Source organism: Myodes glareolus, chromosome X, assembly GCF_982192425.1.
Source record: "Myodes glareolus chromosome X, mMyoGla1.1, whole genome shotgun sequence".
Taxonomy (NCBI): domain Eukaryota; kingdom Metazoa; phylum Chordata; class Mammalia; order Rodentia; family Cricetidae; genus Myodes; species Myodes glareolus.
In genome coordinates, this window is record NC_142053.1 from 28797833 (window position 1) to 28823984 (window position 26152).

Sequence of the window (26152 nt, forward strand, 5' to 3'; positions counted from 1 at the left end):
GATTCAGTGTGAGATGCAGTGGGAGATGTAGTCTGAGGATGCAATCTGAGATGTAGTCTGAAGGTTCAGTCAGAGATGCAGTCTGAGGATGCAGTTGGAGTACAGTCTGAGGATTCAGTCAGATGAAGTCTGAGGATGCAGTCGGAGATACAGTCTGATGATGAAGTCTTAGGTACAGTCTGAGGATGCAGTGTGAGTTGCAGTCTGAGATGCAGTTGGAGGATGCAGTTGGAGGATTCAGGATTTGTTGAGACAGATGAAGTTTGAAGTTTCATTAGAGACCCGGTAGTCTGAGGATTTGTAGAGATAGGGTTGGCCCCTCAATCTGAGCATTGGTAGAGATAAGAACTCTGTCATGACTGCCTGCTCTGCTTCTCTGATCTCCCAGCCCCCCCCCAATATCCAGGTTTTTATTGCTAAGACCAGTTAGAGTTTGTTCTCCACCACGCTTTCCTCTATCAGCCCAGATTCTGCTCGTTCCATTACCATCTCTCCTCCATTCCACTGAGATTCTGAAAAGCATTCTCTTCCTCTGCCACACACAGAGAGTTGTTTCTTTTTGCTTTTGTTTTTCTTGCTATGAAACTTTAGTAATTCTCAGGGAAGTAAAGGGAATAATGTAATCATCATTATTATTATTAGTTTTGTTAGCATTTTGATGTAGTTACATAAAATATAGGGATGGGGAAGTTGCAGAGCTCTTCAGAGTAAGTTATCATTCCCCTTGACTAAATATTTCTATATATACTGCTTTGAAATAGGAGATTTTCCTACTTAATCAATGCTATTAATTCAATGAATAAATTAATAGTGATTCTCTATATTATTAATACTTAGTGGGGACCTTAATATTTTACATTTATTTATCGTTTGTGTTTGTGTGTATGCATTCATACACACCTATAAGTTGTGCGGAGATCAGAGAACAACTTATAGGAATCAAGTCTTTCCTTCCAACACATAGTTGAGGCTCACATTCAAGTCAGTTTTGACAGTAAGCATTTTACCCATTGAGCCATCTTGCTGGTCCATAGCTTTGATTTCTTTGACTCCTGCCTCTAATATAGTACCTGACAAATTTCAATAAATGTTAGAATGAATAAATTTATCTGTAACAATAAATGAATATTTACAACAATAGAATATTTACCTGTTAAAATATTGGTATTTTGAACTTTAAATTCTTTTCAATAATAATGTGCTTTAATTTTCAGATGAAGATACAAAAAGAAGAGCAAAGAAAACTAAGAAAAAAGAAAAGAAGAGAAAACGGAGAACGTCAGTTTTTCTTTTCTTTTTAATGAAAAAGTTTAAATGTATATAAAATTATGTAAAATAGTATAATAGTCCCCCCCACACACACACACACATATACACACTCAGTCCGACCTATTACCTTCTCATGGGTAATCTCTACCACCCTCCAATCATTTTAGTACTAATGGGAACTATCATTCCCTCTATAAATGATTCGATAATTTAGTACCTTTCTCTAAAAGGTATTTGTTTAAAGAAAAGGAAAGATAGTAACTTCTATTGTGCTTAAAATGTTAGCAGTCATTGGGGAGTGGTGGCTCATACCTTTAATCCCAGCACTCAGGAGGCAGATGCAGGCTGATCTCTGTGAGTTCCAGGCCAGCCTGGTGTACAGAGTGAGTTCCAGGGCAGCCAGTCCTATACAGAGAAACCCTGTCTTGAGAAAACAAAAAAATTTAATAGTCAATTCCCTGTAGTTTTTTTCCTGTAGTTTATTTAAGTAAGAATACAATTAATATCCCTAATTAAATTGGTTATTCAGAGTAAATTAGCATGTTTTTCTGTCTTCTCTATTTCCTGGAGAGAGAAGGGGAAGGTATCTTAACGTGGGCAAGGTTCAAATTGGAACTTCGGCCAGGAATACTTTCTAGGTGGTGCTATATAACACCATCAGTAGGCAGCAGATGTCTCTTTTTGTCATATTAACAAACACTAATGGTCTTTGTCAAGAGTCAGTATATCATTGAGATTGCAAAGCAGTGGGAGTTTACTTTGAACGCTACTATTTAAACATATTTGCTGTATTTTAACCCATTATACTGAAAACTTTTATTAACGCTTACATTGATGAGAACTTGTTTTTGTTTTGTGGGTTTTTTTGCATTTTTTGTGTTTTTTTTTGTTTTGGGGATTGTTCTATGTTTTTTTAAAGATTTATTTTCATTTAAGTGTATATATGTATCTGTGTATGTGTCATGTATATGCAGGTACCTGGAGAGGCCAGTAAAGGGCATCAGGTCCCCTGGAGCTGTACTTACAGGTGGTTAAGAGCTACCTGATGTGCTGGGATATGAACTCTAGTTCTCTGGAAGAGCAGCAAGCATCTGTAACTGCTGAGCCATCTCTTTAATCTCTGATGTTTATTTATTTATTTTTTTTGACACAAGGGTATATAAACTCCAGGCTGGCCTCAGGCTCACTAGATATCATAGGATGTCTTTGAACTTCTGATTTTCCTGCTTCTAGTCCCAAGTGCTAGGAATACATGTAGTTAGTCTTTTTCTGTCCCACCAACCAGCTCCCAAATCACTGCAGAGACATCTTATTAATTATGAAAGCTCGGCTGATAGCTTAGGCTTTTTTATAACTTAAATTAACCAATTTCTATTCATCTGTGTGGTACCATGTGGCTCGTGGCTTTTTACCTCTCTTCCTGCAGGTTTTGCTTCCTTTACGTCTGACTAGAGACTCAGCATTCTCCCCAGTATTCTCTACCCTGAAAATCCTGCTTAGCTATTGGTCATTTAGCTTTTTATTAAACCAATCAAAGTGACACTTCTTTTCAGTGTACAAAAAGTTTTTTTTTTGCAACAATTAGACATAAGCTATCACCTCCTGCCTGAGAGTTAACTTTTAAGTTATTTTATTTCTATTAACTTTCTACATAATAAATATATTTTGTTGATCTTTTAGTTATTTCTTGTTAATAGTAAAATACTACTTGATTAACAGAAAATTGAATTGAAAAGAAAAAATGAGAAAGCTTTTTAATATGAGAATACTTAATTTGTTTTAAAATATAATCCTTGCAGGAAGAAATACAAGAAAAAGAAGTCTAAGAAGAACAGAAAAGACTCCAGTGATTCAAGCTCCAAAGAGTCCCAAGAAGAATTTCTAGAGAATCCTTGGAAGGATCGATCAAGTAGGTTCTTGCAGTTGACTAAGTCAAAACATGAAACATTAACTGATTAATCAAGTTGTGAATGTGCTTGTTAATATTTTTCATGCAGAGGCAGAAGAACCGTCAGATCTCATTGGCCCAGAGGCTCCCAAAACACTTGCTTCCCAAGATGATAAGCCTTTGAAGTAAGTAGCAGTGTACAGTTGTGGGGTTTTGGTGGTTCTCTTTGTTGTAGGCTATTTGCTTTGTTTTCTGCAGTGCTGATTATGGTCATGCTAGGTTAGCAGGCTGATCCTGAACAGTGTGTTCAGCCAGTCGCAGTGTATTTGCAGCATCTAAATGACTTTCTTAGCTCAGTATGGTGCTTATGCCTGTGATCCCAGCATTTGGAAGGACGAGACAGGGAGATCGGGGAATTCAAGGACATTCTAGGCTACATTGTGATCTAAAGGCCAGTCTGGGCTACAGGAGACCCGGTTTCTTCAAAATAAAAACAAGCTCTTTAACTGTCCTTCAAAGCCCCCTTCCAACAGAAGGAGCATATGGCAAATCCCAAAGCTTCTACCCTCTTCAGTCCTCACAGCACTGCCTGTTTCTCGTATGCAGTGCCATTTTTAAAGTTTTTTATCAGTTTACCCATTTTGTATGGGGGAGGGAAAGGGGAGGGGAAAGCATGAAGTCAGAGGACAACTTTTGGGGTTGGTTCTCTCTCTCCACCATATGGGTACCAGGGATTGAACTTGGGTCAGCAGACTTGACAGTAAATGTCTTTACCTTAACTCTGAGCCTCCTCTGCAGCCCATGCACTATATTATTTATGTTTACCTTATAGTGTAGTATAGTTATCTTTATAACTATATAAATTTTGTAAGTGCAGAGATTACTTTTGTGTCACAAGCTGCAATATTTAATAGGAAATACAAGAAACCATCACTGAACTGCTTTAAAAAATCTCTTTTATTCAAAGGCAAAAGATAATTTTTACCGTATGGCATTATTGTTTGTTACAAGTTATTTTGCGATATATTATTTATTTGGGTTTTTTAGAGAGAATGCTCTGAGGACAGACAATAATGGTAATACCTGATTAATTAACCCACAGTTATAAAGTGTGAGTTTTTACTTGTGAACATTAGTTCATTTGTTCTTCCCAATTATTTATACATTTCTAGGTTAGCAATACAGGTCATAGTACAATGTTCTCTAGTAAAAATGAAGTAATGCACATCAGGCACACAGCTGCTCAGTCCTGTTATGCTTACTACTATCTGAGGGAAAATGACTTGTGCGCCCCTTTTCTATGGAGATAGTTTAATGAATCTTTTCTGAATTCTGAATTACCTTGTAGCTATGGCCATGCTCTGTTACCTGGTGAGGGTGCAGCTATGGCTGAATATGTGAAAGCTGGAAAGCGAATCCCACGAAGAGGAGAAATTGGCTTGACAAGTGAAGAGATCGCATCATTTGAATGTTCGGGTTACGTAATGAGTGGTAGCAGGTATTTTCTTGGCATTGAATCAGTTTCCATAATTAACTCTTTTCCTTCTCTATTACTACTAGGATTATATTTTGGTGATATTTTCACTAAGTGACTATTTCCTAATGGAAAATAGTATACACCTACACACATGCTGACACATACACACACACACACACACACACACACACACACACACAATACTGGTTTCATTTGGAAAAACATACTTAAATAAGATTTAACTATGTATAAAACTTAGCCTCAAACTTTACAATATCTCTAAATTTAAAGACTAGTTTCCAGTTTTATTTTGTATTCATATTTTGGTATAATTTTCCCTCTGGAAAATATAGTGAAGTTCAGCCATCTATCATAGAAGAATATGGGAATCCATGAGATAAACTTTCTTGGTTTTTGAGTTTGCCACCAGGTCTCAGAGGACCAGAATTGCTGGAAGTGACAGTTACAGATCATGAAGGATGTGAGATTCAGCATGAGGAAATAAGACTATGAAAGAAACAGAAAATAGTTGACTAATCAGGGAGAGTAAGGGCAACAGTATTGAACTCATGCGGAACTGTGGCTTATTTAAGATTACAAACTACCTACTAAAACCACTATTTTGAATTGATACCAGAGACAAATATATGTTGACCCCTCTCTCTGAAGTACCCCAGAACATTAGATCCTGAAAACCAGCATCACTTTGGAGGATGACAGAATGATAAGGACAATCCACTACAAATTTTAAGGATCAGTAAGGAGGGTTCGACATAGCCATTTTTTTTGATTGAGATGATTGTTTACATAAAAGGTCCCAAAGACTCTTCAGGGAGTTAACAAATGGTTGTATATAAAGTTATTACAGAACCAATTGTGTTTCTGTATCTCGACAACAGGGAACTAGAAAATACTATTTAATATATCATCAATATAACTGATAATGTATAACTGCATAATATATAAGGAAATATAATTAAACATTTATAGTTTAGTATATTATATAGTATCAGAATATGAATAATTTAGTAATAAATCTTAACAAAAGAATCCCCAGACCCCCCACAGGAAAAACTATAAAACATTAAGAACGTTTAAGGGAATGGAGACATTGCTTAGTGGTTAATAGCACTGGCTACTCTTAGAGAACCCAGGTTCAGTTCCCAGCATCTATATGACAACTCACAACCAGCTTTAACTCCAGTCCCAGTGGATCTGAAGTTCTCTTCTGGCCTCTGCAGGCACTGCACATATGTGCTGTATAGATAGATATACATCCAGATATACAAAACATTCATATACATTAAAAAAATTAAAAAGGTTAGCTGGGCGTGGTGGTATAGATCTTTAGTCCTAGCTCTCTGGCAGAGGCAGGCAGGTCTATGTGTTTGAGGTCAGCCTGATCTACAGAGAGTTCTAGGACAACCAGGGCTACAAGGAGAAGCCCTGTCCTGAAAAACCAATGAATGGATGAATAATAAAAAAGAAACATTAAAGAAGACTTATGGAGACAGACCATGTTCAAAGATAGAATAGCAATATTGTAAAATCAGTTTTCTCAAATTTATCTATAGATTCGATAAAATTTAAAACAAAATCACAGCAGTTTATGAAACTTAGTAAACTTAATAAAGCTGTTCTAAGTGTGCTAAGTGATTAGTCTGAAAGGCCAAGACTAGCCGTGTTATTTCTAAAGAAGAGTAGGCAAATAAGATGTGGCCTACAAGAGATGCGAATTAAGGAACTTGCAGGCTTTAGGAAGCATAGGGAATAACCTATTATTCCTATTGGGATAAAATGCAGAGCCCAAGGTCAGTTATTCATGTGTGGATTCTTTGTATATGAAGAGCATGTCAGATCTGTGTAAGTATTCAGATATGTAAAGAAGTATTCAGGAAATGGAATAGGAAAAATGTCATCTATACATTAAAAGAAGAACATAGAACACTGAGTCACCATATATAAAAAGCAGCCACTAGATAACATACTTTCAGAGAGGGTGCCTCTTAGGTAAAAATGTATTTTCTAAGCAAAACAAAACATGTGCTACCTAGAAGTTTGCCTAGGCTAAAAGTAAGAACTCGTGTCCATCAAAAGACATTAAAATGTGAAAATTCCAAGCTCAGGTAAGATTCTTGCAATACACACAATTGATAAAGTGCTGATAATGAGAATATTTAAATGAAGACATATAAAAGAAATACGGAGAAATGACAGAAGGTCCTTTATCAAAAGAATACATACATTGTGTATATAAACTAACTGATGTTGGTGATTATTGGAAATGGAAATCAAGACCTTAGTGAAATATTGTTTTGTACCCACTTAATAGGAAAAGGTTCAAAGTTTTGAGAGTGGCAGATATTGAGAGGATGTGGTGCCACAAGACCTCTTAAATACTGCTGGTAGCATATCCATTAACAATGTGACATTATCTTGGAAAGCTGGACTCTCATGTTCATTATAACCAAGCAGCACTATACTAGGGTATCCAAGAGAAAATCCTGCCCATGGACTAGAGACACACATGTGGGTGTTCATTATAGCATCTTTCTGTTCCATGTAACTGCACAGGGCATTCATTATACTCTAAGCAACTTAAATATATTCCCATTTCCTCGACTCTCCCATCTTATCCCTAGATACCATCACACAAACCTGAAATGATTCTCTCCTCTTGTTACCCAGTCTGTCTTGGTTTTTCTGAGAGAAATTTCTTGAAATAATTATGTAGGCTTGGGTACATATGCACAAAAGAGGTCATTAATTTTTCTCTCTGAATAACAGACCCTTTGAATCCAATATTATAGTTTTCCTCTGCTTCTATACTTTACTGATCTAACTCTTAGACTGCATCCTCTTTTCTTTATGACCCTTCTGGATTCTAAGGATATTAAACTATCCATAGGGTTCTTCTTCAGTTATAGATTTCCACTTGATTCTCTTCTTTGTATCAGTGAAGTTGAACATTGATGTGTCACTTGGTTAACTAAGAGAAATCTTTCATCTGCCCTGTTATGGACTCCACAAAGACAAAACCCACTATTACTGGCTGGGCGTGGTGGCACATGCCTTACATTACAGTGCTGGAGAGGAAGAGGCAGGTGGATCTGTGTGAATTTGAGGTCAGCCATGTTAGCCAGAGCTATTTAATGAAACTCTTTTTAAAAAAAACACACAAAACCCCAAAACATTTAATCTTTCCCATGTCAGTTTATTAGAAATAAGAAAAAAAGAATTATGTCTTTAGTTTCTGAAATTAATGATAATATCCACTATGCTGACAAACATTGGTGATCATAACTATAAGTTAAAGGAAAAGGGACCATCAATAGATAAAATGTATAATCATTTGATGACCTATCTCCAGGTTCTATTGTCACCTTTTAAATAGAAGATTCTATATTAAGAAAGGATTAATGAGGATATACTATAAGAATTATTAGTAAGAAATAATTAAAAACTAAAATTGTCTTTAGGCATCGTCGAATGGAGGCCGTGCGACTGCGGAAAGAGAACCAGATCTATAGTGCAGACGAGAAGAGAGCCCTTGCATCCTTTAACCAGGAAGAAAGACGGAAGAGGGAGAACAAGATTCTGGCCAGCTTTCGGGAGATGGTGTACAGGAAGACCAAAGGGAAGGATGACAAGTGAGGACTTTCCCACTGTACAAGTGGACATTTCTAACATCAAAAAGGATATTGTGGGTTCTAGGCATAAAAAAGGTTATTGTTTTGTTTGTTTTGGGGGTTATTTTTTGATGTGTGGTTTCAAGCAGTTCAGGTTGGTCTCAGGCTTTGTGGCTAAGGATGACTCTGAACTCTTGGTCTCCTGCCTCTACTTTCCAAGTGTTGAGATTCTAGATGTGTGCCACTATGCCCAGCCAAAAAGGCTACTGTGCTCTGGAATGGCTTTTCAGTGCTTCCGTGCCTTCTGAATCCTTCAGTCCTTCAATAAAAGATGCTTGTTGATACAATTAATAAGTTATTTTGGGGTTTTTAAGGTTGACCCTAACTTTGTGGTTTGAAAGTCCAAATTCTGAGTGAAATCATGCAATGTTAGAAAGGTGTCACAGAGAGAAGTGGCTGCGGCAGCAGAAGTTTAAATCTCACATTGTGATTTGGTGTGAATATTTTTAGCTCCATACAGTGTCTGCCCCTGCCCCAGCAGAACTTGGAAATGGCATATCTCTGTCTTGAATGTGTCACAAATGGGCTAGACAGAAACTAAGTAGGAGGCTATTCTGTTAACAAAATGAATGACAGTGTTGCTGTAAAAAGCAATTCTGGAGTTTGAAAACTGACTGTTTCTACAGTCTGCCCTAGAAATATATTTTGGACTAAGTCTACCTCTGCTCTAAAAGCAAGCAAACCAAAAGGCTAACTCACAGATGTTTGGAATAGAAAATGTGAGCATTAGATGTTTTAAGTTGTTGATGAATTACTTAAGATAGTTCTTTCAGTGGCCAGGGTGTAGTTCAGAGTTAGAACATGTGATTATCATGCATGCGGCCCTGAGCTATATCCCCAGCAGTACAAAAAAAAAATTCAAATGCAGTCTTGGGAAGTCTGTTGTTGTGCCGGTATAAGAATACTATTTCTATCTAAACTGATATTTAATGATAGGATAATATCTAAAGGAATGAATGTCAAGAGTGCTAATGAGGGAAAATATAATGTCAGTATTTTAATTAGCTGTTTCATGATACTGAAAGTAAAATATTAAATGTTTTCATTTGTGTCCTGTATGTACTCAGATTTTTTTTCTTTTGAGACAGAGTCTCACTATGTAGCCCTGGATAGCCTGGAATTCCTAGAATTCCACCTGCCTCTGCCTTCCTGGTGCTAGAATTGGAGGTGTGTGCCACTGTACCTGGCTGTCAGATTTGATTTTAAACATTGTTAAACTCTTCAGCTTTTTTATATCAATCAATGTCTTTAATCCCTAACTTTGTAGAAACACTCCTTACTTTATCACTGCTTGAAAAGTTGAATATATGTTCTTGAAAAATGTGTTTTAGCCCACAGCTGCTGAACTGGCCAGCAGTTAGCATGTAGTAACATCTGTGATCTTTGAACTTGAAATGATTTCACTGTATCTGTTCTTCTCAGTCTAGTAAGTCTACAGTTTCCTAAAACTTCATGGAAACTAGGTTCCAAAGTTTCAAGTCTTATTGTTCCATACACCTCCTCATGTAATATAATGTAAAGTTTCTAATCCCTACTTTAAACTTTATTCTGGAGGGGCATTAGTTTTTGTTAACTGGCTCCTAGCGACTGGATGAATATGTTTTTATTTTTCTTAGGTAATGTAGTTTAAATGCAACAATTTTATGGTATATAAGTATTATGGGTTTTATTTCGATTCTTCTCTTCCATAGAGTAGACACAGTCAATGAAAGAAAGGATAGGAATTTATTTCAAAACCTACCATTCCTTGAGTCAGTTTGTTTGGATAAGATCTGCAAAGAACAGCTTTACTAGCAGATCCTTTAAAAAAGCGGAAGGCTAAAAGTATGTTATTTTCAGCCTGAGTCATTGCTTCAAACTGCGTTTTATCTCCTGAGCTCTAAGCCAGCCACTGTTTGCAAAGGCAAATCTTCCTGGTTTACACACATATGCACACACATGCATGCATGCACACACACATGTGCACACACACGTTTGTAATTGAACAAACCATTGGGTTAGGACTTCTCTTTGCTACATTCCCAGTGAACAAGATGGTGGCTAGGGTTCTATCTGTATTGTTCACAGTTCTTTAGGCCCGTGTAAAATCTGTGTAGAACGATTGTAATTTAAATACTTCGTTTTGTTCTCTAAAGAGACTTACCTAGTTTCTTACCTCTTCACCTGTTGTTCACAGGGTTTTCTCTCCTTTTTTAATTGTTGTACAAAGATAATAGTAAAAAATAGAAGACTTGCTCAGTCCTGCCACATGTCTTGTTTGTTACAAGTATTCTGTGTTCCTTGTATGTCTTTGTCACTCAAAGTGTAGTGTAAATTTGTCTTGGACATTTTAAAATTATGTGACTGAGCTTAGGAGTCTCATTGGGAAGCTAGGAATACATGATGACCCAGTGTGAAGGTAGAAACAAGACCAGAAAGGAATAAGGGTGCTAACCCCTCCCTGGTTCATTGTACTAATAAGCATGTGATGTGTTCTAGAAGCCAAAACATTCGGTTTCAGAGTTTGGCTGTGAGGCTCATCTTACAGTAGAAGAGGTCTGTGAGTAGGCGAACCCTTCAGACTGGGTAGTATGAGCTCAGAAGTGTTGCCGTTTTGTTACCCAGCATACCCATAAAAATGTGTATCAAGCCTGGAGGCAGGCACAGAGAAGGACCAAACAGCTAAGGGCCAATGGGTAAACTTGAACATTGTTCGAAATTCAACTCTGTGCTTGCCAGACTCTAAAATCATGATATAGTGTTGACAAAAACCTTTTCAAAAACAGAAAACAACTTATTACAGAATGGATAATGAATAAAAGCAAAAACGCAGATGGGTTGTGTACCACAAGTTTATTATTCAATAAATATCATGTGGTTTGATGTGCTGTTTCATATTTTTAATGTATCAAGAGTCTTCAAACATAACACAGGAATCAGACAACTTTGAAAGGAATAGACTCCAACAAAATATGTTTGGTCTCAGTAATGTCTCTCAGCCATTGTTCTCGAAATCGGATCTTTCCTGGTCTATAGAGGAAAGGAAAAAAACACATGAACACACAGCTTTTATAATCAAACAAAACGTTGAGACAGAAATTCCCTCCTTACATTCCCAGTGAACAGGGTTCTGACTGGTTTCTACTGGATTCCTTACTGTTCTTTAAGCCTATGTATAAAGTCTTTTGGAGGGCTGCCATGAAGTAATATGGGTTGCTACACTTGAGCAAATTCAATGTGAGTTTTGTGTGATTCTTTATTGGGAGCAGAAGTCCTGAAACATAGTTTTACTCTATAGTCTAGTCAAGCCTGAAACTTACAGCAGTCCTCCTGCCTCAGCCTCTCAAGTGCTGAGGTTATAGACATACATTATAATGACTAAAAGGGGCATTTACCCATAGTAAATTCAGTATAATTCTCAAGTTTAACTGAAGAGGGCTTGGGCTGTAGCTCAGTGATAGGTTACCTGCCTCATGTGTGCAAGGTTCTGGGCGTGATACCCAGAAAACACACACACACGCACAAGCACACACACACTTTCAAGCTTTGATGTTTCTGTAGAAATAACAGATATGACTCATTTTGCCCTACCCTGTTCTATCAGCTAATCCTTAAGTTTCTAATTACTGAAAAAAAAACACTAAAATAAACAATTTTCTAGACTGCTGCCAGAATCTTCCTTTCAGCCCATCCTGTAGGGAAAGCGGTCAGCGATGAGGTGAGCCCTGCATGAATTATCTGTGGGTGTGGGCCTGCTGGATTCCTAGGATGTGACAGCCTTTACCTCACCCGTTTAGAACAAGTCTCCAAATTTTAGTTACCTTTGAAGTAGTCCTGAATTCTCAAAGATATAGGAGACATCAACAGGCATATCCTAAGAGAGAGAGACAACCATAAGCCTGGCCCAAGCATACCAACACTCAATCCTTCCACTCTCCCCTTATCCAGAAGTATATATTTGCATTTTCAGGACCCATAAATGGGAATTAGCTGGTAGTTCTTTTGTCATTTAAAGGCTATTCTGCAAAAGGTCACAGGTACCTTAAGCTACACCACAAGATTGGAGACAATTGCCAGAGGCGAGTGTTCCTCAATAAGAGTATGATTCAGTCTTTTGCCTCCTTTATTAATTTCTTTTGGCAAGGGGGGAATTGAAATTGTTTTTTAATATCGAAGTTTAGTTTTGTTGTCTTCTTTTCGTGCTGCATTTTAGTCAGCTGTGGTTCTCTACCTCTTAGGAATGGAACAAACCAGAAGGAAATAACATAGATGAACAAGTTGGACAATTTTCATTTTGAAGCAGTGGTTTTGCTATGTTTCCTGTACTGGTGGTACATACACACCGGGGAATGAGGACCAATAGTTACAGTAGTAAGTAAGACCCTGGCTAAAAAAGAAAACAAGCTAGGCATGATGGCACCTGTTTAAATCCCAGGACTCAGGAGGTAGAGGTAGAACGATTGTCACAAGTTTGAGTCCAGTCTGGTCTACCAAGTGAGTTCAGTGTCAGCCGGGGCTTCATAACAAGACCCTGTCTTGAAAAGTGGGAGGGTTTGGGGATGTAGCTCAGTTGGTAGAATACTTCTCTAGCATGCCTGAAGCCAGTGCCACATAAATTGAGCATGGTGACACATGCCTGTCATCCCAGCACTTGGGAGGGAGAGGCAGGTTGGAAGCCAACCTGGACTACATGAAATCCTGACACATAAGATAGAAAAAAGGAAGGAAGGGAAAGACAGTAGAGAGAGGAGGGAACAGGCAATGCATTGTTTGGGAAGAAAATGTTCTAGTTAGAAGGAATGGTGGATGTCTCTACCAGATTTATTGGAAGAATAGCAAGATTGGAGTGGTAGAAACAGAATAGAGGGAAAGCGGTAATGAGAAAGCAGAAACAGTGTGTGTGTGTGTGTGTGTGTGTATGTATATATATATATATGATATAGTCACAGCTCATAGGCCATTGTATTCAGATACAGTCTTTAGGTGTGTGCTATCAGAATCACCTAGGAGTTTGTTGAGATTGTATTATGTCAGCTGGATGGTGGTAGTCTATGCCTTTAACCCCAGCACTCAGGAGGCAGCCAGAGGCCTGTGGATCTCTGGTAGCCAGTTCGGGCTACAAAGTGAGTAGGACAGCCAGAGCCACACAGAGAAACCCTGTCTCCAAAAAAAGTACCATCTCTAGCTCTACCCAGACCCACTGAATCTGAATCTTCATTTAACAAGATCCTCAAGTAATTTCCATGTACTTCGAAGTTCTGAACTATTGTGGGGGACATTTTAAACAAAGGACCAGAAGCTGGAGAGATGGCTCAACAGTTAAGAGCTCTCCTTCAGAGAACCCATAGTAGGCAACTTAAAACTGCCTGAAACTCCAGATCCAGGGGATCTGAAGCCCTTTCTTGGCCTCTGTATGTTAGACGCACTCATATGAACATACACACACACACACACACACACACACACACACACACGCACACACACAAATAATAAATCTTTAAACACAGGAGTGACAGAAATTCACTTTAAAAGGCTACTGCATGTGGGCAATAACAAGGAGAGAGAGCAGTTAAGCTATTGAAATAACCCTGGGGACAGAGGGAGAGAGACGGAAGATGTGGAACCCTGTACATAGTTTCGTACTGGGTGGAGGGAAGGACATGATGGAAAGAGAAGAGCCGAGGAAGATGCCGAGGAATCAGCCGTCAGCTCAGATGCAAAGACTTGAAGTGGGTCAGTTGTGGGGGGAAATCAAACATTCAGTTTTAAGGCCGGGGAGACAGCTCAGGGGTAAGGCACTTGTTTAGCGTCCAAAGGCCCTAGGGTCAACCTCCAGAATCACAGAAACAAAACTAGTTTTAAAAATAATAAGTGAAAGGTACATTGAATCTCAAAATATGCTAGAGATTTGGAAATCATAAGAGCTAGTGACATTAATTTTTCTTATTGACTCACTTTTTTTTTGGTTTTTTTGAGACAGGGTTTCTCTGTAGCTTTGGAGCCTGTCCTGGAACTAGCTCCGTAGACCAGGCTGGCATCACAAAGATCCGCCTGCCTCTGCCTCCCGAGTGCTGGGATTAAAGGCATGCGCCACCACTGCCTGGCTTGATTCACTTTTTTTTTTTTTTTGAGCTGAAGGAATCAAAGTGTGTCACCAAAGTTGGGTATAAACACTTCTCAAAAAGGTTTTTTTGAGTGTTTTGACTGCATGTATGTTTGTGCACCACACATGTACCTGGAACCACAGAGCGTGTCAGCGTCTCTTGGACTGTAGTTACAGATGATTGAGCTGCCTTGTGGATGCTAGGAATCTAACCCAGGTCCTATGCAAGAGCAGCCAGAGCTTTTAACCACTGAGCCAGCCCTGGATTTTATTTTTTTGTTGTTGTTTTCTTTTTTTAAATTAATTTATTTATTAAAAATTTTCACCTCCCTGCCTCCCTTTTCCCTCCCCACCTCCCCTGGATTTTATTTTTAAAGTGTGTGTGTGTGTGTGTGTGTGTGTGTGTGTGTGTGTGTGTGTGTGTGTTGGGGAATGTGTGCTTAGGAGTATGCAGGAGCTAGATCCTTTGGAGCTGGAGTAGTTATGAGCCCTGTGTCTTGGGTCCTGGGAACCAAGCTCAGCAAGAACAACAAGTGCCCGGAACTGCTGAACTGCTGAACTACCTCTCCAACCCTGCCATAAACTCCTGCATTCGAGGGATTCTTAACCTCCTAAGTGCTGAGAGCAAAGTGCATCACTGTACCCTGCTTGAGGTTTTGTTTGATTTTGAAATGTACCTCTTGCTGTTGCTCAGGTTGGTATGCAAATTCAAATGATTCTCCCATTTCAGCCTCTTGAGTAGGTGGGATGGCTGTAGGCGTGCATCCACGTACCCAGCTCTGGGTGGTAGTTAAAGCCATATGATTGGATAAAATAACGAAGCTAAGTACAGAGAATGGGTCTGCGCATTGGGGCATTGCAACATGAAGTTGACCGTGTGAGGCAGACACCAGTCCATGCTGCAAAGGAATGGCGAGTGAGGCACAAGGCACGCCAGGAGAGCTTACTAGAAACCAGATGCCAAGTGTTGTGGAGGACAGTAATCAGTATGATAGATGCTGCCGACGGGCCAAGTAAAATGAGGGCAGAAACGTGACTGCTAAGTGTAGTGGCATTTTATTTGTCTTTTAATAAATAAAGCTTGCCTGAAGGTCAGTGCAAAGCAGCCACACTAGTTAGCCATAGAGGCCAGGCGGTGGTGGCACACACCTTTAATCCAAGCAGCCATACTAGTCAGCCATAGGGGCTGGATGGTGGTGGTGCAGACTTTTAATCCCAGCAACCACACTAGTTAGCCATTGGGGCTGAATGGTGGTGGTGCACGCCTTTAGTCCCAGCAGTAGAAAGGAATATAAGGTGGGATAAGACAGGAACTTGCTTCTCATTCAGTCGAAGATTTCATTGAGGTAAGAGCTCACTAGTGCCTTGACTGCTTTGCTTTTCCGATCTTCAGGTCGAACCCTAATAGCTGTTTCTGGGTTTTTATTCATGCTACAATTAAGTTTTATGTGTTGGAGATATAGTTCAATGACAGAGTAACTGCCTAGCATATGCAAGACCTTGCGTTCCATCCTCAGCACCACATAAATAAATAAATAAATAAACAAATAAACAAATGGCTTGAATTTGTTAGAGTGAGCACGGTGGCATACACCTGTAATCTCAGCACAGGGGAGGTTGAGGCAGGAGGATCAGGATTTCAGGGCTATCCTTGGCTATTTAAGTAGTTAAAGATCACAACCTGTCCCCACAAAAGCCCAGTGTTTTGCAGGGGGCAGGGAGTCGATGATACCCATGACCAAAGATGTCATCATTGCTGAATCCTCACCGAAGGGACCAGGATGCAAAAGCAGAGCTTACCGGAGGTTTGCTCTTGTTGAACTTGACGGTGAAGTAGGCGTTAGCACTGACTCTTGCCAGGGGTCTCACGGCAGTGGGGGCACTCCAGCGCACACGGTAGATATAGTGGAAGGAGTGAATTAAGTCTTTCCTCTCTATAAAATCTGCATAGTACACCCAGCGATTTTGAAACTCCCAAGTCTGTTTCACAGAAAAAAGAGAATGCTCACCGAGAGAGAACAGCAGGATCAGCTCAACAAAGGCAGTACATAACAGGGTTACAGATTCTGAAGTCTTGACATTGTTCAGTTTGTTTTGAACTAGGACCAACTCTCAATTATTCCCACAGGAGAGAGACAGAATAATTCGGAAATGCGAAACATTTTAGATGAGCTTTGGATTGTGGCGGAAGCAGAATGGGGCAAGGGTTAAGGTGTGTATGTACACATCACACTTCACATTCTCACTTGGGACGCAAGTGTGTGGCTAAATTGGAGACTAATTAGTGATTGGAATAGGTGTTCTGTTTACCCCAGGAGACCTCCAGGGTAATGAAGCCCATTTCAAGCATCTGTCAAATTGGACTTACTTCCTTTGTTGTGATACTTGGCTTAGAAAAGAAGGGCCACGTTCTGGAGGAAAGTTTTCATTGAAGGCGCTTGCTATGCAAGCCTGAGGACTTGAGTTCAAACCCCAGGATCCCCATAAAGGTTCCAGCTAACTCCATAGGGTTGTCCTCTGACCTCTCTACATGTGCACTGTGGTAGGTGCATGACGCCCCACCTCCCCCTCACACAATAATCAAGTATAAAAGTAAAGGAAGGCCAGGAGAGGAGTAAGTCAGGCAATTGGGTTATCTACATGCCCTCAAATGGGAGGCTGGGGCGGGAGGTGGAGTGCAGCTCAGTAGCAGAGTGTTTACCTCCTTTGCGTAAGGCCTTGGGGTTTGATCCCCAGCATGGGTCTTCTATACTCTCTGAGACAGGGTCTCACTATATAGTCCAGTAAGAAAAGTATGACGTGAGGGTGGCAGGTCTCATCAGATTTGGGGCTGAGGGCGTAGCTAAGTTGTCAGAGTGCTCATTTTTGCATGCACAAAGCCCTGGGCTTGTCCCCAGCACTGCGTAGGCCAGATGTGGTGGAGCACACCTGCCATACCAGCTCATGGGAGGTAGAGGCAGGAAGCTCCGCAGTTCAAAGTCACTCTTAGACATCCGATGAGTTCAAGGCCAGCTTGGGTTTCAGGAAATCCTGTGCCTTCCCACTCCCCCAAAATGTAATGGGATGGAGAGACAGGTCAGTGTTTAAAGCAGGTACACAAGCAAGTGACCTGAAGTTTGGCTTCCCAGAACCCATATAAATGCTGAGTGGGTAATGGTAGCGCAGCTGTAATTCTAGCTTTAGAAGGCAAAGACAGAAAGCTGCATAGGGCAAGCTGTGGGGTTGGCTCATTGAGAGATTCTCTCTCAAAAATAAGGTGGAAGAGTGATTGAGGAAGATTCCTCATATTTACTTAAGACACACACGCACGCACACATACATATTCCCATAAAATGCATATTCATAGGCAACATACACCATACACATGAAGAAAACAAGTCATATCTGTTTTTTTTTAATCCAGGCTGTGGGAAATTTTGTTTGTTTGCTTGCTTGTTTTTCGAGCCAGGATTTCCCTGTGTAGCTTTGGCTGTCCTGCAGCTCACTCTATGGAAAGGCTGGCCTCGAACTCACAGAGATCTGCCTGCCTCTGCCTCCTGAGTGCTGGGATTAAAGGTGTGTGCCACCACTGCCTGGCTTAGACTGTGGGGAATCTTGAGTGGCACAGTGAAACATTTTCCCTTTCTTTTGGCCATTAGTAAAAAGTAATGGGCTACTGAAGGTTTCAGAGCCGAGTTTGTAGGTTTGAAGCCAAGCTTAAGGAAAGTAGGTGTGGCTTCACAGTATGGGGTGGTTCGCAGACGTGAGGTTCAGTGCAATGAAGTATAGTGAGGAGGCCACTGCCCAGGGTCTGGTGAGCACCAACAAAGGTTAAAATGAAGTAGTGGTACCAGGATCTGAGAGGAGTGAAGAGATGTGAGCCACAGTAGGAAAGGACCCACATGAATGAAGAGTTATTCAATATATATGCATTACAAAGGGCCAAAAACCTGAATGAATAGGATGTTTGTTTATATGTGTATGCATATGTGGAAGTAATGGTTAACCTTTTTGTTATTTCTTAGGATCTGTCCAACTTGTACCTTTTTTTTTTTTTTGAGAAATGACTTCTCACTGGTCAGTCCTGGGCAAGAATTTGCCTGTTTCTGCCTTCCTGAAGTACACAGCACCATGCATGGCTTTTTAAGTGGGTGCTGGGAACTGAACTCAGGTCTTCATGCTTACGCAGCAGGCGTATTCCTGACTGAAATATCTCTCCAGCCTTCCTCTCCTTTTGGAGACAGACTCATGTAACTCAGACTGGCCTTGAATAGTAGTTGAAAATGACTTTAAACTCCCAATCCTCTCACCTTCGCACCCCCCCCCCCCCCAGCGCTGGGGTTACAATCCTGTACCACTGTACCTAGAGATACTTCTCTCTCCTTAGGCCAGCTTGCCCCCATCGAATATGTCAGCACAAAGTGCTTATGTGGAAATAGCATATCCTTGGGAAATGTACAGTTAGGATGATACAAATGCATAGCAATGTGGATGCACTTTTTTCTTTCAAATATCATCCTACCTTGGGGCTGGAGAGATAGCAGTGACTAAGAATGCTTACTGACTGGGGAGGTGGTGCACCCTTTTTAAGCCCAGCATTCAAGAGGCAGGGGCAGATGGATCTCTATGTGTTTGAGGTCAGCCTGATCTACATAGCAAATTCCAAGCCAGCTTGAGCTTCATAGTGAGATCCTGCTTCAAAAAGTTGAAATAGGACTGGAGAAATGGCTTACTAAGAATGTTGGCTACACTTTCAGAGAACCTGGGTTCAATCCTCCACATCTACAGCAACTCCCAGCCACCTCCTACTCCAGTTCTGGGGCATTTGACACTCTCTTCCAACCTCCACAGGCACCAATTATACACACATATAAGTAGGGACAGAACCACTAGTACACATACAATACAAAGATGTTTTTCTTTTTAAAAGAAAACAGCATTGCCTGAAGGGTTACAATGCTTCTATTAAAAGCATGACAAGTAAGCAAAACTTGCCAATCTTGATTTTGGAACTCACAGGAAAATTACGTTTACTTATTCTAGGTGTCTTTGATGCCACCCCTTTTGTTTTCATGACCTCAAACTTTTAATCAATGGAGGACTTTTTTGTTGTTGTTGCTCACACCCTGGGGTACCAAACTGGAGTGACCAAAGTCACTTACCGAAACAAACTTCTCAATTTGTTTCCGACCCTTTTCTGCTGTGAATTCTCCATGAGTGAGCCATTTAATGTTCTTGACGGGGTTTCTGGCTTCTGCAAACAAGGCAGAGGTGTGTTAGTTGCCTGGTAGTGTGCTCTTACAGCAATGAGACAATTCTTTAGACAAATAAACCAGAAGCCTACCTTCCACGAATTGAACAGCGGCAGCCAGAACGCCCTCAACTATAGTCCGAGCTACCTCACCTGTCCCATCGTCTTTTTTTTCCTCTACCACAGGCTTTTTCTCTTTGACCTCTGGCACAGCGTTCTTCTCTATTTCTGGCACGGGTGCCTTCTCTTCTATCTCGGGTACAGCCTTCTTTTCTTTTATATCTGGTACTATTCGTAAAGCCTTGAATCCCTTTACCTCGAGCAAAAGTGACATTTCCTTCTTCTGTTTCACCTCTGGCATCAAGATCTTCTCTTTAACTTCTGGAACAACTGGCACGGCTGGCACGGCTGGCACGGCTGGCATGGCTGGCGTGGCTGGCACAGCTGGCACAACCGGCACAGCTGGCACAACCACCTTTTCCTTTGGTTCTACTGGTGGCACAGTTTTCTTTTCTTTGACTTCTGGCACCACGGCCACAACCACCTTGTCGTTCATCTCTATTGACATAATCTTATTTTCTCTCGTGTCTGTCACAATTCTCTTGTCTTTTACGTCTGTCACAAATGTCACCATCCTCTTGTCTTTCGTCTCTGGCTTCTTGTCTTTGGGATCTAAGATCATCACAGTCTTCTTTTCTTTTGACTCAGGCAAACTCTTTCTGTCCTTCGAATCTATGACAATGTTCACAGTCCTTTTCTGATCTGTTACAGTCTTCTTTGGGTCCGCCACAGTCTTGCTGTCTTTTGGCCCTGTAGCGTTCTTGGGCTCTGGAGCATCCGGTTTCTTTGCCTTGGCCGTGCTGGTGTTCTCCACAGCCTTAACCCTCTGGGGTGGGGGCCTTTTTCTGTTATCCATTTTATTTTGCCTAGATTAAAAAAAATATTTATTTATGTGCGCGAATGTTTTGCTTGTGTGCATGTCTGTGCACCAAGTGTATCCCTGATGCCTGCAGAGGTTAGAATAGAACATTGAATTCCCTGTAACTGGAGTTACTGACAGTCGCATGCCACCATGTGGATGCTGAGACTTCAACCCAGATCTTCTATAAGAGCAACAAAGGCCATAAAACACTGAGTCATGTCTCCAGCCCCTCCACCCTGTCCGTTAGAAGATCAAAATACTCAGGCAACACCTGCTGCCTCTTGAGAAGAGGCTAGGGGTGAAGGGTGCTAGTCAGACCTTTTACTGCCGACCCTTTTTATCTGCTTGCTGAGCTGGACCTTGCCTGAAAACCAAGGGTTTTCCATGCTGCACACTGAGAGGACTTAAATCGAATTCTAGCTTCCTTGAACCATAACTCCAAATACCGACTCTAAACGCCTCAGTTCATGCTTTGATGGTTTAAGATTCGAATTGCATTTTTTAAAAGATTTATTTATTTATTTTATGTATATATGTTCTTGTCTACATGTACATCTGCACACCAGAAAGAGGGCATTGGATCTCGTGACAGTGATGAGATGGTTGGGAGCCACCATGTGGGTGCTGGGAATTGAACTCAGGACCTCTGGAAGAGCAGCCTGTTCTCTTAACCACTGAGCCATCTCTCCAACCCCCGAATTTCATTTTTAAATCTGTGTGTAGGTTTGCATGTGAATATGGGTGCCTGGAGATGCCCTGAAGCTGCGGTTATGAGTGGATGTAAGTCACTTGATGTGGGTGCTGGGAACCAAACTTGGGACCTCTGGAAGCCCAGTACATGCTCTTAACCACTGAACCATCTCAACAGCCCCAGCATGACTTTTTAAAGAAGTTGTGAGTTGAGGGAATAAAAGCGTATTCCAGTAGTAGGACGTTTACACACACGCACACGCGCGCACACACACGCACACACGCGCACACACATACACAAGCACATGTAATAAATCCAGAGGCAAGCCAGCAGATCAGTGTTTTCATCTTGAATTTTCCAGGTATATAATTCTCAAAGATCCCAGGCATATATTATCTCAAGGAAACTATTATTTTTACCATTTCTTTCCCGAACATACTGTGTCACTTGTGCTTACTAGCTTTGGTTAATCCTTTCAGAAATGTTAAATGGAGGTCAAGATGATGAGTATCCTCCTTTCTGTCTGGATTCAGTGGGGCTCTTGCACCATTTAGGATGACTCTGGTTTATGTTCTGAGATTTGAAGCTGGGAATAGTGACAAATGTCTTTCATCTTAACCTTTGGGAGATAGGAAGAGCGCTGCAAGTGTTGCAGGAGGCCTCTTGTTGGTTCCTGGCCGCCCACAACCCAAATAACCACACAGAAACTGTATTAATTAAATCACTGCTTGGCCCATTAGCTCTAGCTTTTTTTTTTTTTTTTTTTTTTGGTTTTTCCAGACAGAGTTTCTCTGTAGCTTTAGTGCCTGTCCTGGAACTAGCTCTTGTAGACCAGGCTGGCCTCGAACTCACAGAGAGCAGAAATCCGCCTGCCTCTGCCTCCCGAGTGCTGGGATTAAAGGTGTGCGCCACCACTACCACCCAGCTAGCTCTAGCTTTTTATCGGCTAACTCTTTCATCTTAATTTAACCCATCTCTATTAATCTGTATATTACAATGTAGCCTACCAGGAAACTTTCAGCATGTCCATCTCCCGTGGCTCTATGGCGGCTTCCTGACTCTGCCTTTTTCCTCCCAGCATTTACTTCCGTCTTCCCCGCCTACCTAAGTTCTGCCCTATCAACAGGCCAAGGCAGTTTTTTTTATTCATTAATAGTAATTACAGCACACAGAGGGGTCTCCCACATCATGCAAGTTCAAGGCTCATCTGGCTACATAGTGGTTAGCCGAGGACTGAATAGCAAGGCAATGCCCACAACAGCAAAAAACCAACAAAATATGGGTAAGCCACCAGGTGGAGAACTGTGTGCACATTTGTAATCCCATCTGGGAATGAGAGGCAAGGGGATCAGAAGCTACATAGCAGATTTAAGGCCATCTTGAGCTACCTGAGACTGAGAGAGAGAGAGAGAGAGAGAGAGAGAGAGAGAGAGAGAGAGAACACTGGGTATGGTGGTGTGGCATATGCCTGCCCCAGTATTTGAAAGGCTGAGGCAGATCTGTGAGTTGGAGGCCATCTTGTGCTACATAGTGACACCCTGCCTTAAAAAAAAGTAAGTGAATGGAGCTAGAGATGGCTCAGTGGTTAAGAGCACTGGCTGCTCTTCCAGAGGACCCAGGTTCAATTCCCAGCAACCACCTGGCAGCTCATAACTACCTGCAACTCCACTTCCAAGGGATCTGATGCTCTCTTCTGGTCTCTGCAGGCATCAGGTACACATGTGGTGCACAGACACATGCAGGTAAAACACTTATACACATAAAGTTTAAATAAAATTTTTTTTGTTCCTGTTTGAAGACTTTTCTTTTAAAAAAATCATAAATGCAGCTCAAGTTTTCCAAATACCTTCAGCATTTGCTGATACCTTTACCAATAACTGAACCTTAGCTTTCTCAGGATTGTGGACACAATAGGGGTGTGTCCATCAGGGGTACTGTTTCTCGGGATTGTGGACACAATAGGGTGTGTCCATTGGGAGTTCTGTTTTTTCCTTTTTACATCTTTCCTCTTGAGTCTTGAAACACTTCTGAGAAATCATTTCTAGCTTGTAAATCATTTCTTGCAGGCAAATCTTTTCTTTTAATTTTAAAAAATTTAATTCTTTTGAGACGGGTCTTTTTATAATTTATTATTTTTAAAATAAAAACCATATTTTGTCATTTTACGTACCAATCCCAGTTCCCACTCCCTCCTCTTCTCCCATTCGCTCCACCTACTCCCCACCCCATCCCACCCCCCATCCACTCCTCAGAGAGGGTAAGGCACATTGCTTTGGGGAAGGTCCAAGGCTCTCCCTACGATATCTAGGCTGAGCAAGGTGTCCATCCAAAGAGAATGGGTTCCCAAAAAGCCAGTACAAACAGTAGGGATAAATCCTGGTGCCACTGCCAGTGGCCCCTCAGTCTGTCCCATCCATGCAACTGTCAACCACATTCAGAGGATCTACTTTGGTGCCTTCCTTGTCCTTACCTGTCTGGCTGGAATTGGTAAGCAAGAAGGGGTCTTATTATGTAGCATTTGCTGGCCTGGAGTTCCCCGTGTAGATCAGAATGGCTTTGGACCCACAAAGATCCATCCACCTGCTTGATTAAAGGTGTACAACACCATGCCAGCAAACCTATAAATGAAAGGCAGGGGTTGGGGGTTGGGGTGGCAGTAGATGTTTTCCCAAACTGAGCTCTTTATTTTTCTACAAATAAAGCTCCCAATTTTGGAATATTTTATGTGTCATGTTTCATTTAACTTCCACGACCCTATGGATGAGATGGATACTGGCTACTTTCCACATCTTCTCTCTTCTATCTCCTGCTTTGCAGGAATATTGACCGGAGTAGACCACATGAAATGGCCCTCTAGTGGCCTCTAGTGTCCTAGGGAGGTCACACACCAGGAAGAGAATGCTGACCTGTGAGAGGGAAACTACATTGCTTGCTGGTCCCTCTCTATGGAATACCTCTGACTGGCTGGCTGCCTAGAGAAACTTCTAGCTTCTCTGGGCTCCTGTCTTACACAACTTCTGTCTGGTTCCCTCCAACTCCTACAAGCCTCAGCAAGCTGAACTCTGTCTTTCTCTACTATGGCCATATCTTTGTATTTCCTTGACCAACTATCCTATTTTTTAGTGTGCTAAGTTTTTTGATTGTTTTGAGACAGGGTTTCTTTGGTAGCCTTGGCTGTCCCAGAATTCACTTTGTAGACCAGGCTGGCCTCTAACTCATAGAGATCCTCCTGTCTCTGCATCCCAAGTGCTGGGATTAAAGACGTGCAACACCGCTGCCTGACAAATATTATGCTAACTTTTAAACATTTTTATTTATTTCAGTTTATGTGTGTGTGTGTGTGTGTGCCTTGACTGGGTGTATGCAAGTGTACTGTGTGTGTGGAAACTAGAAGAGGGTTGGATCCCCTGGAACTAGAGGATTTTGTTTTCATTTTTGTTTTTTGAGACAGGGTTTCTGTGTAAAAGCCCTGGTTTTCTGGAACTAGCTCTTGTAGACCAGGCTGGACTCGAACTCACAGAGATCCACCTGTTTTTGCCTCCTAAGTGCTGGGATTAAAGGCGTGCACCACCACTGCTGGGCCTGGAATGAGAGTTACAGGCAGTTGTGAGCTACCTGATATATAAGATAGGAAAAAGAAATGCAAAAAAAAATTAATTAACAAAAGGCTTCAGGGGCCTGCTTTCATCTTCATCTGGTCCAGAATGTGCTTCTTCTTCCTGCAAACCTCTTTTTTCAACTCGTAGTTTTTGTATTTCCTTAATGGGAGGGGGCATGGGTGCTCCAGCACACACGCAGAGGTCAGAGGACAACTTGCAGAAGTTGGTTCTCTCTTTCCAACACGTCAGTCTTGGGGACCATATTTATGCCCTGTGCCATCTCACTCTTGCTGGAAGCCCCTTTCATGAAAGACAACCCTTTGTTTCCTTTCTCAGCATCATTGGTCCCAAGGGTATGGTGGACACTGTAAGGCAACCAAGTTCCAATTCCAACGATATATCGTTGGATATATATACATATATATATATATGTATCCCTGCATATCCATATCCTTTAAACATTTCTGTAATAACTACAGACTCATGCTCATTTAGGCCTTGGTATTTTCATTTTCCACTCCGCTCACCTCCACCTCAGTTGTCCTCTTGCTGCAGCTGGCATCAGACAGGACCATCCTGCTTTCTCTGTTTGGAAAACAGTCTTTCCAAAGCCCACCTTTGGCTACATAGCAAGTTTGAAAGCAGCCTAGGTTACATAGATTCCCCCATCTCCAAAGCAACAGCAGCAAACCAAAAAGGGAGGGCTTGAGGAAGGAAAGAAGGAAGGGTTTTAACTTCACCCATCTATGGACACATCAGTCTTAGGTGTCCCTCCCACTGACTTTTTTGGAGTCTGGGTAATTAATAGAACCACTACAGGTCCCCATTTGAGGCCTCCCCCATCCCAAAGAAACTCCAGTACCTAAATGAGCAGATTCTTGTTTGAAGCAGTAGGAGAGGTAGCTAGGGAAGCTTTAGCAGTTCTCGCAGGGCTTTGCCCCAAGATTCCTGGAGAGAATGTTTACAAATGCTGCCACAGCAACGATGCCACTTTGAACAATGGGAAGTTAAGCCCATGTGCCCCAGTCGATAAAAGCAAAGAAAGCAAGAGGAGGGAGAACACACATTCCCCTTGCAAAGGCCTCAGTACCAGAACTGAGCTGTGTGATGCAAGCCCAGCTTCTTCCCAGGGCATGAGTTTGCGGGGCAGTGCCTGGAGGACTGGCAATGCGACATTCCTCAGCCAAGAAGCACTGGGCCTTTGCATGCTCTGCAGTTTACTGCAACAAGCTATCTACTTTTTGCAGTGCCGTCAGAAGGTAGGTACCAGTGTTTCATATTATATTTGGATGAAGCGAGGCACAG

General features: G+C 41.4%; 2 protein-coding genes across 2 annotated transcripts in view; one reads left to right on the plus strand and one right to left on the minus strand.

The window, feature by feature from the left end:
* Nkap (NFKB activating protein) overlaps positions 1-11185 on the plus strand; it is a 27151-nt gene extending 15966 nt beyond the window's left edge. The window contains exons 5-9 of the mRNA XM_048450425.3: positions 1215-1278; positions 3069-3178; positions 3267-3342; positions 4506-4655; positions 8114-11185. Of these exons, the coding sequence (XP_048306382.1) occupies positions 1215-1278; positions 3069-3178; positions 3267-3342; positions 4506-4655; positions 8114-8288 (575 nt within the window). The 3' untranslated portion in view covers positions 8289-11185. The remainder of the gene's footprint in view (positions 1-1214; positions 1279-3068; positions 3179-3266; positions 3343-4505; positions 4656-8113) is intronic.
* Akap14 (A-kinase anchoring protein 14) lies at positions 11141-25798 on the minus strand. Its single transcript, XM_048450426.3, has 6 exons — positions 25710-25798; positions 19729-20561; positions 19547-19638; positions 16206-16385; positions 12124-12176; positions 11141-11332 (listed from the first exon to the last, which is right to left on the minus strand). Exons 2-6 carry the CDS (start codon positions 20549-20551, stop codon positions 11239-11241), a joined length of 1242 nt encoding a protein of 413 aa, XP_048306383.1. The 5' UTR covers positions 20552-20561; positions 25710-25798; the 3' UTR covers positions 11141-11238.
* Between the last annotated feature and the right edge of the window lie 354 nt (positions 25799-26152).

What these genes read in the sequence shown, in the direction of transcription:
- Akap14 (XM_048450426.3), bottom strand. Translation starts at nt 20,551, where the DNA reads ATGGATAACAGAAAAAGGCCCCCACCCCAGAGGGTTAAGGCTGTGGAG. An exon ending in CGCTGTTCAATTCGTGGAAG is followed by an intron (nt 19,639 to 19,728) that starts GTAGGCTTCTGG and finishes CCTTGTTTGCAG; the next exon opens with AAGCCAGAAACCCCGTCAAG. An exon ending in TCAACAAGAGCAAACCTCCG is followed by an intron (nt 12,177 to 16,205) that starts GTAAGCTCTGCT and finishes TCTCTCTCTTAG; the next exon opens with GATATGCCTGTTGATGTCTC.